Genomic DNA, 18,433 nt, shown 5'->3' on the forward strand with positions numbered 1-18,433 from the left:
ACCTTCAAGCACTGACACACACACCTTCAAGCACTGAGACACACACACCTTCAAGCACTGACACACACACACCTTCAAGCACTGACACACACACACCTTCAAGCACTGACACACACACACACACCTTCAAGCACTGACACACACACACACCTTCAAGCACTGACACACACACACCCACACACCTTCAAGCACTGACACACACACACACACCTTCAAGCACTGACACACACACACACACACACACACACACACACACACACACACACACACACACACACCTTCAAGCACTGACACACACACACACACACACCTTCAAGCACTGACACACACACACACACACACACACACACATTCAAGCACTGACACACACACACATTCAAGCACTGACACACACACACATTCAAGCACTGACACACACACACATTCAAGCACTGACACACACACACATTCAAGCACTGACACACACACACATTCAAGCACTGACACACACACACATTCAAGCACTGACACACACACACATTCAAGCACTGACACACACACATTCAAGCACTGACACACACACACACACACACCTTCAAGCACCGACACAGAGTTTGTTTGTGTGAGCGTTTTTAAATCCTTCTCTCTGTTGACAGTGTTGTGTCTTTGGCTATGCCGGATTAAGTGATATGACATGCTATTCTATAAAATAGTTTCTCCGTAATTAATAATATTACCTGATTAAGCTAATCATGTAAATGTAATTAACGAGAGAGTCGGGCACCACAAAATAATATTTATAGAGCTGTTATCTTCCGAATAAACTCTTAAAGACCTAGTAATATTTTACATCCATAGCAGTCAATAATAATCTTCACCTTAACTCATCTGATATCAATCTTCATCTTAATTTAATTTAATTATTTGATTAATTAACAATTCAGTCTCATCTGAATTTTATCTGCAAGAACCCTGGCTAACAATTTGAATCAGCAATACAAAATAGGGTTTAATCATTTATTAACTAAATACCTAACTAATCACACATACACATGATTAAATCTTAACTTGATTACAAATAACGTCATAAAGGAAAACGGCCCCTTTGTTACACAAAGGAAAAGGGGCTGGGTTTGAGTGAAAGAGCGGGAAGACTGAGGAACAAAGGGCGAAGCTGTGCAATCGTAAATACATCTTATGCATTCTAAATTACCGCCCATTTGGAAAAGGAAAATGCAATAAATATTTACTCTGAGCTGCGCTTCAGTAGGTTGGTGGTAGATGGAAGGCCGTGTTGCCCAACCGAGTCCTTTGTCCTTTGAAGAATGTCTCTGGTGGTCAATTGGATACGTTGTAGTAACGTTGTTATATGATAGACGGGATACTCTGTCTGTTCCTTCCTAACCTGCGTTTGCAGCTGTGGTCGCTAACTCAGCGGCTAGGAGGTATCACTTCTGTCGTGAATAAGAGTTCAAAAGTTCATACCATTCGCAACCAAAGCTCATGCTGATGTTGGCTTCGTTCTGTAGTTATTATCTGAACCATTCTGACATCTGACCAACCAAAGCTCATGCTGATGTTGGCTTCGTTCTGTAGTTATTATCTGAACCATTCTGAACAGGAAGTTATGTTGTCATCAAGGGCAGGAAGGGAGAGGAAGGTGTGTTTAAAAAGTTTTATAGTCCTTGTCCCTTCACAGGCTTTTTTTTTGAAAACCCAAATGTCACATTTTAGAAGCTAAAATCACATTTCATCCCATCACAAATAATGTCATATTCAAACATTTAAATTGAACAACAATTCCATGTAAATTCGATAACTCTGATGTGTAGACATTCCACTGTAGAGTTTATGACATCTTATCATTGATGAGAATGTCTCAGATGACAACCGAACTGACATCATATTCATTAAGTACCACCGCATGTGTTCAATTGGTCGGATTACCAGAATATAGTTAATTTCCCCCCACCTTCTGATGTTCCCAGAATCTCCATGTTAACCAAGGGGTTTTTAAATGTAACATCAGTAGGGTAGAGAGAGGAAAAATGGGGGAAGAGGTATTTATGACTATCAGAAACCTATCCCAACGTCATGACAACAGGTACACACGATCCACAGAGTTTGTTTGTGTGAGCGTTTTTAAATCCTTCTCTCTGTTGACAGGTACACACGATCCATCCTTCAAGCAACGCTTCAAAGGATATCCAATGAGAGTGCGGAGATCAAGGAGGAGGCGGAGCTGCAGAAGACGGCCAACGAGCTTGCTAGCGTGGATCGTTCCATCCTGGACCACAGATCCCTCCTCCACCAGGTCACTTCCTATCCCAACAGGAAGTTAAAAGACCCTGGCTTTCTGCCCTACGACCCCTCCCTGATCCCAGAGACCCTCCCCTTGACTCCTGATCCCCCCTCCCCCTCATACACCCCCCAGCTGGTTTCCGGGGCGTCGCTAGGGGGCGGGGGCTGGTCAGCGAGGCGGTTCGACCGCCGTCTGAAGCCGTTGGAGGAGCTGAGCGACTGCTACTTCCTGTCTCTGACGCTAGAACAGCTGGGCAACGCAGAACGCCATCTCCGTGGAGACCAGAGTGTTCTACACAACCGTCGCATCACACACAGGCTCTCCAGGACGCTTTCACACACACAGTTCCTTTTCCAGCTCTGGGACCAGGAGGAGGAGGAGGACCTGGAGGAGGAGGGGGCAGGGCTAGAGGGAGGAAGCGGTGTGATGTCACATCCTGTGGCGGGGGCGGGACCACCGAGCCTGGAGTTGTTCTTCTCCTGCGTGGAGGAGGTGTCAATCAAACTGGAGACAGGAAGTGGAGGGGCGGAGCCGACACTTGATCCTGAGGGAGAAGGAGTAACCGCGGAGACGAGACCAGGCAGCGTGAGCAGCGGAGACAGCATTGAGGTTCTGGGGACGGAGCGCTCATATAGAACACAGGGACTCACCCACGTGGAACTCAGAGGTACAGTGAATTCAGAAACTGTTCCCTTGACTTTTAACACATTGTGTTAATCTAAAATACAGCCTTATTCTATTATTCTATTCAATCATTTTCAATAATCACAATACCCCATAATGACATCACAATACTCCATAATGACATCACAATACTCCATAATGACATCACAATATCCCATAATGACATCACAATACTCCATATTGACAGAGCAAAATCAGGTTTTTAGAAATGTTTGCAAATGCACAAATGCATTTTTTTATTAAAAACTGATCACATTTACTTAAGTATTCAGACCCTTTACTCAGTACTTTATTGAAGCACCTTTGTCAGCGATTAAAGCCTCAAGTCTTCATGGGTATGACGCTACAAGCTTGACACACCTTTATTTGGGGAGTTTCTCCCATTCTTCTCTGCAGATCCTCTCAAGCTCTGTCAGTTTGGGAGCGTCGCTGCACAGCCATTTTCAGGTTTCTCGAGAGATGTTCGATCGGGTTCAAGACCGGGCTCTGGCTGGGCCACTCAAGGACATTCAGAGACTTGGCCTGAAGCCACTCCTGCGTTGTCTTGGCTGTGTGCTTAGGGTCGTTGTCCTGTTCGAAGGTGAACCTTCACCCCAGTCTGAGGACCTGAGCAGGTTTTCATCATGGATCTCTCTGTACTTTGCTCCGTTCATCTTTGACTCGATCCTGACGAGTCTCCCAGTCCCTGCCACTGAAAAACATCCCCACAGCCTGATGCTGCCTCCACCGTGCTTCATCGTAAGGATGGTGCCTCCACCGTGCTTCACCGTAGGGATGCTGCCACCACCGTGCTTCACCATAGGGATGGTGCCTCCACCGTGCTTCACCGTAGGGATGCTGCCACCACTGTGCTTCACCGTAGGGATGGTGCCAGGTTTCCTCCAGGCGTGACTTTTGGCATTCTGGCCAAAGAGTTCAATCTTGGTTTCATCAGACCAGAGAATCTTGTTTCTCATGGTCTGAGAGTCTCCACAGAGGAATTCTGGAGCTCTGTCTGTGACCATCGGGTCTTGGTCACCTCCCTGACCAAGCCCCTTCTCCTGTTTGCTCAGTTTGGCCAGGCGGCCAGGTCTAGGAAGAGTCTTGGTGGTTCCAAACTTCTTCCATTTAAGAATGATGGAGGCCACTGTGTTTTTGGGGACCTTCAATGCTGCAGAAATGTTTTGGTACCCTTCCCCAGATCTGTGTCTCGACACATTCCTGTCTCTGAGCTCTACGGACAATTCCTTCGACTTCATAGCTTGGTTTTTGCTCTGACATGGACTGTCAACTGTGAGACCTTATACAGACAGGTGTGTGCCTTTATAAATCATGTCCAATCAATTGAATTTACCACAGGTGGACTCTAATCAAGTTGTAGAAACATCTTAATCGATGGATGATCAATGGAAACAGGATGCATCTGAGCTCAATTTTGAGTCTCATAGCAAAGGTTCTGAATATTTATGTAAATAATGTATATAAGGTAAGGTATTTATATTTATGTAAATAATGTATATAAGATATTTCTGTTTTTTTCTTTTGAATACATTGGCAAAAATGTCAAACTGTTTTCACTTTGTCTTTATGGGGTGTTGTGATGTCGTTACGGGGTGTTGTGATGTCGTTACGGGGTGTTGTGATGTCGTTACGGGGTGTTGCGATCACGTTACGGGGTGTTGCGATGTCATTACGGGGTGTTGCGATGTCGTTACGGGGTGTTGCGATGTCGTTGCGAGTTGTCTGGTGGGTCAGGGGTCAGGGCTGTGTATTACACTCTCTCCTCTCCCCCTATAGAGTTGTCTGGTGGGTCAGGGGTCAGGGCTGTGTATTAGACTCTCTCCTCCTATAGAGTTGTCTGGTGGGTCAGGGGTCAGGGCTGTGTTAGACTCTCTCCTCTCCTCCTATAGAGTTGTCTGTTGGGTCAGGGGTCAGGGCTGTGTTAGACTCTCTCCTCTCCTCCTATAGAGTTGTCTGGTGGGTCAGGGCTGTGTTAGACTCTCTCCTCTCCCCCTATAGAGTTGTCTGTTGGGTCAGGGGTCAGGGCTGTGTTAGACTCTCCTCTCCTCCTATAGAGTTGTCTGTTGGGTCAGGGGTCAGGGCTGTGTTAGACTCTCTCCTCTCCTCCTATAGAGTTGTCTGTTGGGTCAGGGGTCAGGGCTGTGTTAGACTCTCTCCTCTCCTCCTATAGAGTTGTCTGGTGGGTCAGGGGTCAGGGCTGTGTTAGACTCTCTCCTCTCCTCCTATAGAGTTGTCTGGTGGGTCAGGGCTGTGTTACACTCTCTCCTCTCCCCTATAGAGTTGTCTGGTGGGTCAGGGGTCAGGGCTGTGTTAGACTCTCTCCTCTCCTCCTATAGAGTTGTCTGGTGGGTCAGGGGTCAGGGCTGTGTTAGACTCTCTCCTCTCCTCCTATAGAGTTGTCTGTTGGGTCAGGGGTCAGGGCTGTGTTAGACTCTCTCCTCTCCTCCTATAGAGTTGTCTGGTGGGTCAGGGGTCAGGGCTGTGTTAGACTCTCTCCTCTCCTCCTATAGAGTTGTCTGGTGGGTCAGGGGTCAGGGCTGTGTTAGACTCTCTCCTCTCCTCCTATAGAGTTGTCTGTTGGGTCAGGGGTCAGGGCTGTGTTAGACTCTCTCCTCTCCTCCTATAGAGTTGTCTGGTGGGTCAGGGCTGTGTTACACTCTCTCCTCTCCCCCTATAGAGTTGTCTGGTGGGTCAGGGGTCAGGGCTGTGTTAGACTCTCTCCTCTCCCCCTATAGAGTTGTCTGGTGGGTCAGGGGTCAGGGCTGTGTATTACACTCTCTCCTCTCCCCCTATAGAGTTGTCTGGTGGGTCAGGGGTCAGGGCTGTGTATTAGACTCTCTCCTCCTATAGAGTTGTCTGTTGGGTCAGGGGTCAGGGCTGTGTTAGACTCTCTCCTCTCCTCCTATAGAGTTGTCTGGTGGGTCAGGGCTGTGTTAGACTCTCTCCTCTCCCCCTATAGAGTTGTCTGGTGGGTCAGGGGTCAGGGCTGTGTATTACACTCTCTCCTCTCCCCTATAGAGTTGTCTGGTGGGTCAGGGGTCAGGGCTGTGTATTAGACTCTCTCCTCCTATAGAGTTGTCTGGTGGGTCAGGGGTCAGGGCTGTGTTAGACTCTCTCCTCTCCTCCTATAGAGTTGTCTGGTGGGTCAGGGCTGTGTTACACTCTCTCCTCTCCCCCTATAGAGTTGTCTGGTGGGTCAGGGGTCAGGGCTGTGTTAGACTCTCTCCTCTCCTCCTATAGAGTTGTCTGGTGGGTCAGGGGTCAGGGCTGTGTTAGACTCTCTCCTCTCCTCCTATAGAGTTGTCTGTTGGGTCAGGGGTCAGGGCTGTGTTAGACTCTCTCCTCTCCTCCTATAGAGTTGTCTGGTGGGTCAGGGGTCAGGGCTGTGTTAGACTCTCTCCTCTCCTCCTATAGAGTTGTCTGGTGGGTCAGGGGTCAGGGCTGTGTTAGACTCTCTCCTCTCCTCCTATAGAGTTGTCTGTTGGGTCAGGGGTCAGGGCTGTGTTAGACTCTCTCCTCTCCTCCTATAGAGTTGTCTGGTGGGTCAGGGCTGTGTTACACTCTCTCCTCTCCCCCTATAGAGTTGTCTGGTGGGTCAGGGGTCAGGGCTGTGTTAGACTCTCTCCTCTCCCCCTATAGAGTTGTCTGGTGGGTCAGGGTCAGGGCTGTGTATTACACTCTCTCCTCCCCCTATAGAGTTGTCTGGTGGGTCAGGGGTCAGGGCTGTGTATTAGACTCTCTCCTCCTATAGAGTTGTCTGTTGGGTCAGGGGTCAGGGCTGTGTTAGACTCTCTCCTCTCCTCCTATAGAGTTGTCTGGTGGGTCAGGGCTGTGTTAGACTCTCTCCTCTCCCCCTATAGAGTTGTCTGGTGGGTCAGGGGTCAGGGCTGTGTATTACACTCTCTCCTCTCCCCCTATAGAGTTGTCTGGTGGGTCAGGGGTCAGGGCTGTGTATTAGACTCTCTCCTCCTATAGAGTTGTCTGGTGGGTCAGGGGTCAGGGCTGTGTTAGACTCTCTCCTCTCCTCCTATAGAGTTGTCTGTTGGGTCAGGGCTGTGTTAGACTCTCTCCTCTCCTCCTATAGAGTTGTCTGGTGGGTCAGGGCTGTGTTAGACTCTCTCCTCTCCCCCTATAGAGTTGTCTGTTGGGTCAGGGGTCAGGGCTGTGTTAGACTCTCCTCTCCTCCTATAGAGTTGTCTGTTGGGTCAGGGGTCAGGGCTGTGTTAGACTCTCTCCTCTCCTCCTATAGAGTTGTCTGTTGGGTCAGGGGTCAGGGCTGTGTTAGACTCTCTCCTCTCCTCCTATAGAGTTGTCTGGTGGGTCAGGGGTCAGGGCTGTGTTAGACTCTCTCCTCTCCTCCTATAGAGTTGTCTGGTGGGTCAGGGCTGTGTTACACTCTCTCCTCTCCCCCTATAGAGTTGTCTGGTGGGTCAGGGGTCAGGGGTCAGGGCTGTGTTAGACTCTCTCCTCTCCTCCTATAGAGTTGTCTGGTGGGTCAGGGGTCAGGGCTGTGTTAGACTCTCTCCTCTCCTCCTATAGAGTTGTCTGTTGGGTCAGGGGTCAGGGCTGTGTTAGACTCTCTCCTCTCCTCCTATAGAGTTGTCTGGTGGGTCAGGGGTCAGGGCTGTGTTAGACTCTCTCCTCTCCTCCTATAGAGTTGTCTGTTGGGTCAGGGGTCAGGGCTGTGTTAGACTCTCTCCTCTCCTCCTATAGAGTTGTCTGGTGGGTCAGGGCTGTGTTACACTCTCTCCTCTCCCCCTATAGAGTTGTCTGGTGGGTCAGGGGTCAGGGCTGTGTTAGACTCTCTCCTCTCCCCCTATAGAGTTGTCTGGTGGGTCAGGGGTCAGGGCTGTGTTAGACTCTCTCCTCTCCCCCTATAGAGTTGTCTGGTGGGTCAGGGGTCAGGGCTGTGTTAGACTCTCTCCTCTCCTCCTATAGAGTTGTCTGGTGGGTCAGGGCTGTGTTAGACTCTCTCCTCTCCCCCTATAGAGTTGTCTGGTGGGTCAGGGGTCAGGGCTGTGTATTACACTCTCTCCTCTCCCCCTATAGAGTTGTCTGGTGGGTCAGGGCTGTGTTAGACTCTCTCCTCTCCCCCTATAGAGTTGTCTGGTGGGTCAGGGGTCAGGGCTGTGTATTACACTCTCTCCTCCTATAGAGTTGTCTGTTGGGTCAGGGGTCAGGGCTGTGCTAGACTCTCTCCTCTCCCCCTATAGAGTTGTCTGGTGGGTCAGGGGTCAGGGCTGTGTTAGACTCTCCTCTCCTCCTATAGAGTTGTCTGTTGGGTCAGGGGTCAGGGCTGTGTTAGACTCTCTCCTCTCCTCCTATAGAGTTGTCTGGTGGGTCAGGGGTCAGGGCTGTGTTAGACTCTCTCCTCTCCTCCTATAGAGTTGTCTGGTGGGTCAGGGCTGTGTTAGACTCTCTCCTCTCCCCTATAGAGTTGTCTGGTGGGTCAGGGGTCAGGGCTGTGTATTACACTCTCTCCTCTCCCCCTATAGAGTTGTCTGGTGGGTCAGGGCTGTGTTAGACTCTCTCCTCTCCCCTATAGAGTTGTCTGGTGGGTCAGGGCTGTGTTAGACTCTCTCCTCTCCCCCTATAGAGTTGTCTGGTGGGTCAGGGGTCAGGGCTGTGTTAGACTCTCTCCTCTCCCCCTATAGAGTTGTCTGGTGGGTCAGGGGTCAGGGCTGTGTTAGACTCTCTCCTCTCCTCCTATAGAGTTGTCTGGTGGGTCAGGGCTGTGTTAGACTCTCTCCTCTCCCCCTATAGAGTTGTCTGGTGGGTCAGGGGTCAGGGCTGTGTTAGACTCTCTCCTCTCCCCCTATAGAGTTGTCTGGTGGGTCAGGGGTGTGTTAGACTCTCTCCTCTCCCCCTATAGAGTTGTCTGGTGGGTTGGGTCAGGGTGAAGGCTGTGATGTGGTGCGGAGTAGTGCCCCTGCGGAGGTGTGGATGAGACGTGACGTGAGGTCCCTGGCACGGAGGGCGAACAGCGAGGACAGTATTGAGATCATCAGCACCTCAGACTCCATCTTCCCCGATGACCTCATCTTTAACGCCATCACAGAGGAGGAGCCTGAGGAGCATGGAAACATGGGTAGTGTAATCCAGGAAGAGGAGGAGGAGGAGGAGGCAGCAGGTGAGGACACGCCCATTCAGCAGCACAGCACCCTTGGTATTGTAGTTCACGAGGAGGAGCAAACTCGGCACCAAAGAATCCTGGGTAATATAGTCCAGACGGAGGGAAAGGTTGAGCTAGAGGACACTCCCACTCAGCTGCACCGCACCCTGGGTATTGAAGTCCGGAAATTGGAGGAGGAGAAGCCAGAGAGATGGGACACTCCGGCCCCCTTGTCTGAGCCCCAGAGAACTCTGGGTAAGACTGTCTGTTTGTCCTCTTCAATAATAATAATGACATATCTGTCAAGAGAATTTTCAATCCCAATGATAATAACTAACAATAAGCTTTGACCAATCCCGAGGTTTGTAAGACCCTGGGTTTAATAATAATTAGGCAAAGACTCAGTTTATGCAGAAGGTTCGTACAGTTTATCCACGAGTGCGCTCTGAAGTCCATAATACAAAGACATCCATTTTATAATGCACATACCTCCACACAAACAGTAGATGTCCTACACACATACATACACACGAACAGTAGGTGAATTGTATCCTTCCCCAGAGTTCTCACCACTGTTTATCACTACCCAGCGCTGTCAGTTCCATTCCCCCGAGATTACAGGAACCTTGAGAAGGACTCCCTGTCCTATCATACGTTTCTCAGAGTTCTAGCCAGGTCGGGTCAAACACAGTTGAATTGTTCACGTTATTTTCCTCCACACACACACACACATTTCTCTCCCTCCCATGTCTCTACTGAACCTTATTGGACGTTTAGTAATCATTCATTATACTACATAAACTAATAGTCACTAATAGTTTCAGGGTGGACTACTTTAATCATTACCTTTTTAAGCATATAATTCCCTTATCAATATCCCTAATAGTTTCAGGGTGGAATACTTTAATCATTACCTTTTAAGCATATAATTCCCTTATCAATATCCCTAATAGTTTCAGGGTGGGATACTTTAATCATGACCTTTTAAGCATATAATTCCCTTATCAATATCCCAGATGCTTTTTTCCCAAGGTGTCTTACAACGTATTATCTGTTTTCTCTCTTAGTAACTGATATAGTTTCAGGGTGGGATACTTTAATCATTACCTTTTAAGCATATAATTCCCTTGTCAATATCCCAGATTTTTTTTTTCCCAAGGTGTCTGTTTTCTCTCTTAGTAACTGATATAGTTTCTGTCTCCAGTCCACCAGGTGTCAGTAGAGGGCTCCTCCCAGCAGTACGAGAGTCACCATGCCAACGGCGAGGTCAGAGGTCAGGCTGGGCGTGACAGCAGGCGGGTGGTGGTGCCTGACCTCCAGGTGAACTTTTCTATCCCCTTGAGGTTAGATGTTAGAGGTCGGGGGTCAGGGGGGCAGCGGTTGCTAGGCGACACCCCTTACAGGCTGAGTGTAGACGAGGCGTCGGACTGTATGAGCAACATCAGCACCTCTCCATCTTCCTCTCTGCCCCCCACACATCTCCATGGCAACCACAGTGCTATTAATCCGCGACGACATCAGCGCCAGAGGAGGAAGGCGGGTCCTGGAGCCCTCAGGTTCCTGCGGCAGAATTCCTTCTCCCAGAATGCCGTGTTCTGCCTGCTAAGTGGACGGCCGCTGGTGGTGATTGGTGGAGAGGAGGGTTCCGTGAGGAGGACGGTCGCTGCCCTCTCGCTCTACCTGCCTTCACCTGGGCGCTATGGAGATGCTGTGCAGCCTTACCTGGCCACGCCTCTTCAGCTGACAGACCTGCTCACCTGGAGACTCATCGGAATCCACAGGTAAAAACAGAGCATCAAAACCCTGATGTATCATGGGTAAATTGTGACTGATGAGCTACAAATGATATTGAGTAGTGATTTATCAGGCCTTTATAGTCGGTTGTAATGTTGAACGTCACCATTACTCCTATCCAAGTTCTAGATCAGGTATTTCCAAACTGGGGTACGTGCAATGCCGTCGGCAATGTGATTCACATTTTTAAAAACAATCAGTTTCTATTTTGCAACGGGCAAGTTTTTCTTTTTCTTGCCTGAGTAGCCTCGTTTCACCGCCAAAATTAAACCATTTGGTGTTCAGTGAAATAACAACACAATGTCAAATACAGGTATCCTAGTCAAATAATGAACATCCAATCACATTAACCGTTACTCTCTTGCGGGAATTCCACTAACGGTCCGTATGTAGCCAAACGTAACTGCTGCTCATGTTGGTATCTGTACTGATGGTGCAAAATGCCAGGGAGACCTAGTGGAGTGGTAACGCTGGTGCTCCCGACGCCACTGCAGCATCCACCGAGAGGCTCTCGTTGCCAAGGGAATGCCTGACAGCTTGAAAGACGTTTTGGACACCTCAGTGAAAATGGCTTTGTTAACCTCTCTGGGATATATGGGACGGCCAAAAGCCAGAGAAAATGCAGAGCGTCAAATTCAACTAAATTACTTTAAAAATCAAACTTTCATGAAATCACATATGCAAGATAGCAAATTTAAGCTACACTTGTTGCCAATATGTCAGATTTCAAAAAGGCTTTTCGCGAAAGCAAACAACGCTATTGTCTGAGGATAACACCTCCGTAAACAAAGAGAGAAAAGCATATTTCAACCCTGCAGGCGCAACACAAAACGCAGAAATAATTGATTCATGCCTTTGACGAGCTTCTTTTGTTGGCACTCCAATATGTCCCATAAACATCACAAATGGTTCTTTTGTTTGATTAATTCCATCCATATATATCCAAAATGTCCATTTATTTGGCGCGTTTGATCCAGAAAAACACCAGTTCCAACTTGCACAATGTGACTACAAAATATCTCAAAAGTTACCTGTAAACTTTGCCAAAACATTTCAAACTACTTTTGTAATACAACTTTAGGTATTTTTTAATGTAAATAATCGATAAAATTGAAGACTGGATTATCTGTGTTCAATACAGGAGGACAACAAACTGAAGCATGCTTTCTGGTCACGCGCCTCGATCTAGCAGTACACTTGAAGTCACCCTCGTTCAAGATGGCCGTACTTCTTCATTGCACAAAGGAAAAACCTCAACCAATTTCTAAAGACTGTTGACATCCAGTGGAAGCGATAGGAACTGCAAGAAGGTCCCTTAGAAATCTGGATTCCCAATGAAACACCATTGAGAAAGAGTGACCTCTTGCCTGCTAAATATGTTCTGCTATAGTCACAGACATGATTCAAACAGTTTTAGAAACTTCAGAGTGTTTTCTATCCAAATCTACTAATAATATGCATATCTTATCTTCTGGGGATGAGTAGCAGGCAGTTGAATTTGGGCATGCATTTCATTTAATCCGGACGTGAAAATACTGCCCCCTGTCACCAAGAAGTTAAAGCAAGGCCCCTGAACTCTCGTTCTAGAACACAAGTCGAAGTTCTAGAACACCATATAAATCACTTTCTGCACTATGCAATGATACAGGCAGCAACCATGTATCGCTTTCACAACATACAGAGAAGTGCGTTGGTTATCAAGGGGCAAACTATTGACACATTTTTTTTAAATTGAGAGACGAGCTTATTTTTTATTTACTGACCATCATTTTCACTTGTCTGACCGCTTGCATGATGACCAGTTTCTCGTCGCAGGCTTACTATGATGGCAAATAATAACATTTGAGAGTGCGCTGACCCTGGCGATAGAGGGGGTACAGCTGGAGGTTGAATGTTTGAAGGGGTACGGGACTAGGGGGTACAGCTGGAGGTTGAATGTTTGAAGGGGTACAGGACTAGAGGGGGTACAGCTGGAGGTTGAATGATTGAAGGGGTACGGGACTAGAGGGGGTACAGCTGGAGGTTGAATGTTTGAAGGGGTACGGGACTAGGGGGGGTACAGCTGGAGGTTGAATGTTTAAAGGGGTACAGGACTAGAGGGGGTACAGCTGGAGGTTGAATGTTTGAAGGGGTACTGAACTAGGTGGTACAGCTGGAGGTTGAATGTTTGAAGAGGGTACGGGACTATAAAAAGTTTGGGAACCGTTGTTCTAGAACACAAGTCGAAATTCTAGAACACCATATAAATCACTAAATAACTTCCATCTTTCTCCCCAGGACGTCTCCTACAGCTCCCAGCATGCTTCACTCTCTGGCTCGTTACGGACGGTACCTAGCTGTGCTGGACCTGGACCAGCGTACACTGAGAAGCCCCGCCTACCACGGACACCTCATTGGCCGGCTGGCCAACCCCCACACTCTGATAGGCTAGTGAAATTATTAGTCTTTTTTTTGTTGGCAACAAGCTGTGTCAACCATAAACCAAAACAGCTGTCATGCTCGCAAACAAATTATAGTTTTCAAAAACATATTATAATAGATTGCTTTTAATAAATGTTTGTTGCATTTAACTGCTGAAAATGCTGTTCTGGAGGTCATTTCCTTAATAGGTGATTTCAGAGGTCAACATGTGGGAGCTGTCTCTCCCAGGGATCTTAAATTCCCACTACTATTGGCAAGTTGGAGGGGCGTTCCAGTGGATGTCTCTCCCAGGGATCTTAAATTCCCACTACTATTGACAAGTTGGAGGGGCGTTCCATTGGATGTCTCTCCCAGGGATCTTAAATTCCCACTACTATTGACCTGTTGGAGGGGCGTTCCAGTGGACGTCTCTCCCAGGGATCTTAAATTCCCACTACTATTGACCTGTTGGAGGGGCGTTCCAGTGGACGTCTCTCCCAGGGATCTTAAATTCCCACTACTATTGGCAAGTTGGAGGGGCGTTCCATTGGATGTCTCTCCCAGGGATCTTAAATTCCCACTACTATTGGCAAGTTGGAGGGGCGTTCCAGTGGACGTCTCTCCCAGGGATCTTAAATTCCCACTACTATTGGCCAGTTGGAGGGGCGTTCCAGTGGACGTCTCTCCCAGGGATCTTAAATTCCCACTACTATTGGCCAGTTGGAGGGGCGTTCCAGTGGATGTCTCTCCCAGGGATCTTAAATTCCCACTACTATTGACCAGTTGGAGGGGCGTTCCAGTGGATGTCTCTCCCAGGGATCTTAAATTCCCACTACTATTGGCAAGTTGGAGGGGCGTTCCATTGGATGTCTCTCCCAGGGATCTTAAATTCCCACTACTATTGACCTGTTGGAGGGGCGTTCCATTGGATGTCTCTCCCAGGGATCTTAAATTCCCACTACTATTGACCAGTTGGAGGGGCGTTCCAGTGGATGTCTCTCCCAGGGATCTTAAATTCCCACTACTATTGACCTGTTGGAGGGGCGTTCCAGTGGATGTCTCTCCCAGGGATCTTAAATTCCCACTACTATTGACCAGTTGGAGGGCGTTCCAGTGGATGTCTCTCCCAGGGATCTTAAATTCCCACTACTATTGGCAAGTTGGAGGGCGTTCCATTGGATGTCTCTCCCAGGGATCTTAAATTCCCACTACTATTGGCAAGTTGGAGGGCGTTCCATTGGATGTCTCTCCCAGGGATCTTAAATTCCCACTACTATTGGCAAGTTGGAGGGGCGTTCCATTGGATGTCTCTCCCAGGGATCTTAAATTCCCACTACTATTGGCAAGTTGGAGGGCGTTCCATTGATGTCTCTCCCAGGGATCTTAAATTCCCACTACTATTGGCCAGTTGGAGGGCGTTCCAGTGGATGTCTCTCCCAGGGATCTTAAATTCCCACTACTATTGGCAAGTTGGAGGGGCGTTCCATTGGATGTCTCTCCCAGGGATCTTAAATTCCCACTACTATTGGCAAGTTGGAGGGCGTTCCATTGGATGTCTCTCCCAGGGATCTTAAATTCCCACTACTATTGGCAAGTTGGAGGGGCGTTCCATTGGATGTCTCTCCCAGGGATCTTAAATTCCCACTACTATTGGCAAGTTGGAGGGGCGTTCCATTGGATGTCTCTCCCAGGGATCTTAAATTCCCACTACTATTGGCCAGTTGGAGGGCGTTCCAGTGGATGTCTCTCCCAGGGATCTTAAATTCCCACTACTATTGGACAAGTTGGAGGGGCGTTCCATTGGATGTCTCTCCCAGGGATCTTAAATTCCCACTACTATTGGCCAGTTGGAGGGCGTTCCAGTGGACGTCTCTCCCAGGGATCTTAAATTCCCACTACTATTGACCTGTTGGAGGGGCGTTCCAGTGGATGTCTCTCCCAGGGATCTTAAATTCCCACTACTATTGACCAGTTGGAGGGGCGTTCCAGTGGACGTCTCTCCCAGGGATCTTAAATTCCCACTACTATTGACCAGTTGGAGGGCGTTCCAGTGGACGTCTCTCCCAGGGATCTTAAATTCCCACTACTATTGACCAGTTGGAGGGGCGTTCCATTGGATGTCTCTCCCAGGGATCTTAAATTCCCACTACTATTGACCAGTTGGAGGGGCGTTCCAGTGGACGTCTCTCCCAGGGATCTTAAATTCCCACTACTATTGACCAGTTGGAGGGCGTTCCAGTGGACGTCTCTCCCAGGGATCTTAAATTCCCACTACTATTGGCAAGTTGGAGGGGCGTTCCATTGGATGTCTCTCCCAGGGATCTTAAATTCCCACTACTATTGACCAGTTGGAGGGGCGTTCCAGTGGACGTCTCTCCCAGGGATCTTAAATTCCCACTACTATTGGCCAGTTGGAGGGGCGTTCCAGTGGACGTCTCTCCCAGGGATCTTAAATTCCCACTACTATTGACCAGTTGGAGGGCGTTCCAGTGGACGTCTCTCCCAGTCCAATGGGGTCTTAAATTCCTACTTCCACTTGGTTATGAACACAGCATTCCTGTCTTATTTCTTGACCTGCATCTTCAACTACACTATTTGAATGTCTATCATAGTGTAAAATGTGTTGAATGTTTGTTTGTGTTTCTTATGTCCAGGTCGTGGCAGCACCTACCTTCTCCATGTGGAGAGCTGCCTCGCTGAGCTGACCGCAAAGGCCTTCCTGCTCTCCTGTTCTCCTGACCTTTCAACTCTAACATCGGGTCGAGCTCAGAGTTCACCTGGGGGTCAGGCAGCACCCATCTGCCACAGCCACTCTGACCTCCAGCTTCCCAGCCTCCCCAGGGAGGACGATGACTTCACGCTGACTCAGCGTCGCAGGGACTTCCTGTGTGGGCGGGGTTTCAGCGGGGAGGATGACCTCCGGGTGATGCACTTCCTGTCTGACCTCATCAAACAGCACCACGCAGGAAGTGGTCCTCCGGCCCTCCGCTTCTCCTACAGTGCCATCCCTTTACATAGAAACACCACAACATAGATATACAGCCCTGTCCCTTTACATAGAAACACCACAACATAGATATACAGCCCTGTCCCTTTACATAGATATACCACAACATAGATATACAGCCCTGTCCCTTTACATAGAAATACCACAACATAGATATACAGCCCTGTCCCTTTACATACATATACAGCCCTGTCCCTTTACATAGAAACACCACAACATAGATATACAGCCCTGTCCCTTTACATAGAAACACCACAACATAGATATACAGCCCTGTCCCTTTACATAGAAACACCACAACATAGATACAGCCCTGTCACTTTACATAGAAACACCACAACATAGATATACCACAACATAGATACAGCCCTGTCACTTTACATAAAAACACCACAACATAGATATACAGCCCTGTCCCTTTACATAGATATACCACAACATAGATACAGCCCTGTCACTTTACATAGAAACACCACAACATAGATACAGCCCTGTCACTTTACATAGAAACACCACAACATAGATATACAACCCTGTCCCTTTACATAGATATACCACAACATAGATACAGCCCTGTCACTTTACATAAAAACACCACAACATAGATATACAGCCCTGTCCCTTTACATAGATATACCACAACATAGATATACAGCCCTGTCCCTTTACATAGAAATACCACAACATAGATATACAGCCCTGTCCCTTTACATAGATATACAGCCCTGTCCCTTTACATAGAAATGCCACAACATAGATATACAGCCCTGTCCCTTTACATAGAAATGCCACAACATAGATATACAGCCCTGTCCCTTTACATAGAAATGCCACAACATAGATATACAGCCCTGTCCCTTTACATAGAAACACCACAACATAGATATACAGCCCTGTCCCTTTACATAGATATACAGCCCTGTCCCTTTGCATAACTAAAGCATTTCTTCCATACTGTATCCTGTCTACACTGTGAAAGGAGAGATCAAGAGTGCATCTCTAATGCCACCCTGTTCCCTATATAGTGCACTACCCTGTTCCCTATATAGTGCACTACCCTGTTCCCTATATAGTGCACTACCCTGTTCCCTATATAGTGCACTACCCTGTTCCCTATATAGTGCACCACCCTGTTCCCTATATAGTGCACTACCCTGTTCCCTATATAGTACACTACTTACTAGTAGTGTACTATGTAGGGAATAGTGAGCTGTTTGGGAAGGAGCCCCCCTCCACCGATCACCTTCACAAACTGTTATGAAATGTTCATTGGTGTGTGTAGTGCAGTGTACTTTTGTGTGCCGTGTAAAAAATCAGAAAATTAATTTATTAAAGATTGATATTAGCCATGTTTCAACTTGGTGCTAACATGTGTCCTGCCCTTGGGTTTAAAGGTAGGGTTGGCCGAACCCTGCGTCGAGACTAGGGTTGGCCGAACGCTGCGTCGAGACTAGGGTTGGCCGAACGCTGCGTCGAGACTAGGGTTGGCCGAACGCTGCGTCGAGACTAGGGTTGGCCGAACGCTGCGTCGAGACTAGGGTTGGCCGAACGCTGCGTCGAGACTAGGGTTGGCCGAACGCTGCGTCGAGACTAGGGTTGGCCGAACGCTGCGTCGAGACTAGGGTTGGCCGAACGCTGCGTCGAGACGAGGTTTGGCCGAACCCTGCGTCGAGACTAGGGTTGGCCGAACGCAGCGGCCGAGACGAGGGTTGGCCGAACGCTGCGCCGAGACGAGGGTTGGCCGAACGCAGCGTCGAGACGAGGTTGGCCGAACGCTGCGTCGAGACGAGGGTTGGCCGAACGCTGCGTCGAAACCAGGGTTGGCCGAACGCTGCGTCGAGACCAGGGTTGGCCGAACGCTGCGTCGAGACCAGGGTTGGCCGAACGCTGCGTCGAGACCTGGGTTGGCCGAACGCTGCGTCGAGACGAGGGTTGGCCGAACGCTGCGTCGAGACCAGGGTTGGCCGAACGCTGCGTCGAGACCAGGGTTGGCCGAACGCTGCGTCGAGACCAGGGTTGGCCGAACGCTGCGTCGAGACCTGGGTTGGCCGAACGCTGCGTCGAGACCAGGGTTGGCCGAACGCCGCGTCGAGACTAGGGTTGGCCGAACGCCGCGTCGAGACCAGGGTTGATACTCACTCGGGGCAGCAAAGCT

At 48.7% G+C, this 18,433-nt stretch overlaps 1 protein-coding gene across 1 annotated transcript in view; it reads left to right on the top strand.

Annotated features, from left to right (window-relative positions):
- The window catches only part of LOC135533776 (guanine nucleotide exchange protein smcr8a-like), a 25,421-nt gene extending 7,790 nt beyond the window's left edge, over nucleotides 1-17,631 (top strand). Inside the window, 5 exon segments of the mRNA XM_064961009.1 lie at nucleotides 2,146-2,948; nucleotides 8,838-9,332; nucleotides 10,282-10,858; nucleotides 13,149-13,297; nucleotides 15,926-17,631. Of these exon segments, the coding sequence (XP_064817081.1) occupies nucleotides 2,146-2,948; nucleotides 8,838-9,332; nucleotides 10,282-10,858; nucleotides 13,149-13,297; nucleotides 15,926-16,305 (2,404 nt within the window). The 3' untranslated portion in view covers nucleotides 16,306-17,631.
- Nucleotides 17,632-18,433: the final 802 nt, after the last annotated feature.

Source organism: Oncorhynchus masou, unplaced genomic scaffold (genome assembly GCF_036934945.1).
Source record: "Oncorhynchus masou masou isolate Uvic2021 unplaced genomic scaffold, UVic_Omas_1.1 unplaced_scaffold_2652, whole genome shotgun sequence".
Classification (NCBI taxonomy): domain Eukaryota; kingdom Metazoa; phylum Chordata; class Actinopteri; order Salmoniformes; family Salmonidae; genus Oncorhynchus; species Oncorhynchus masou.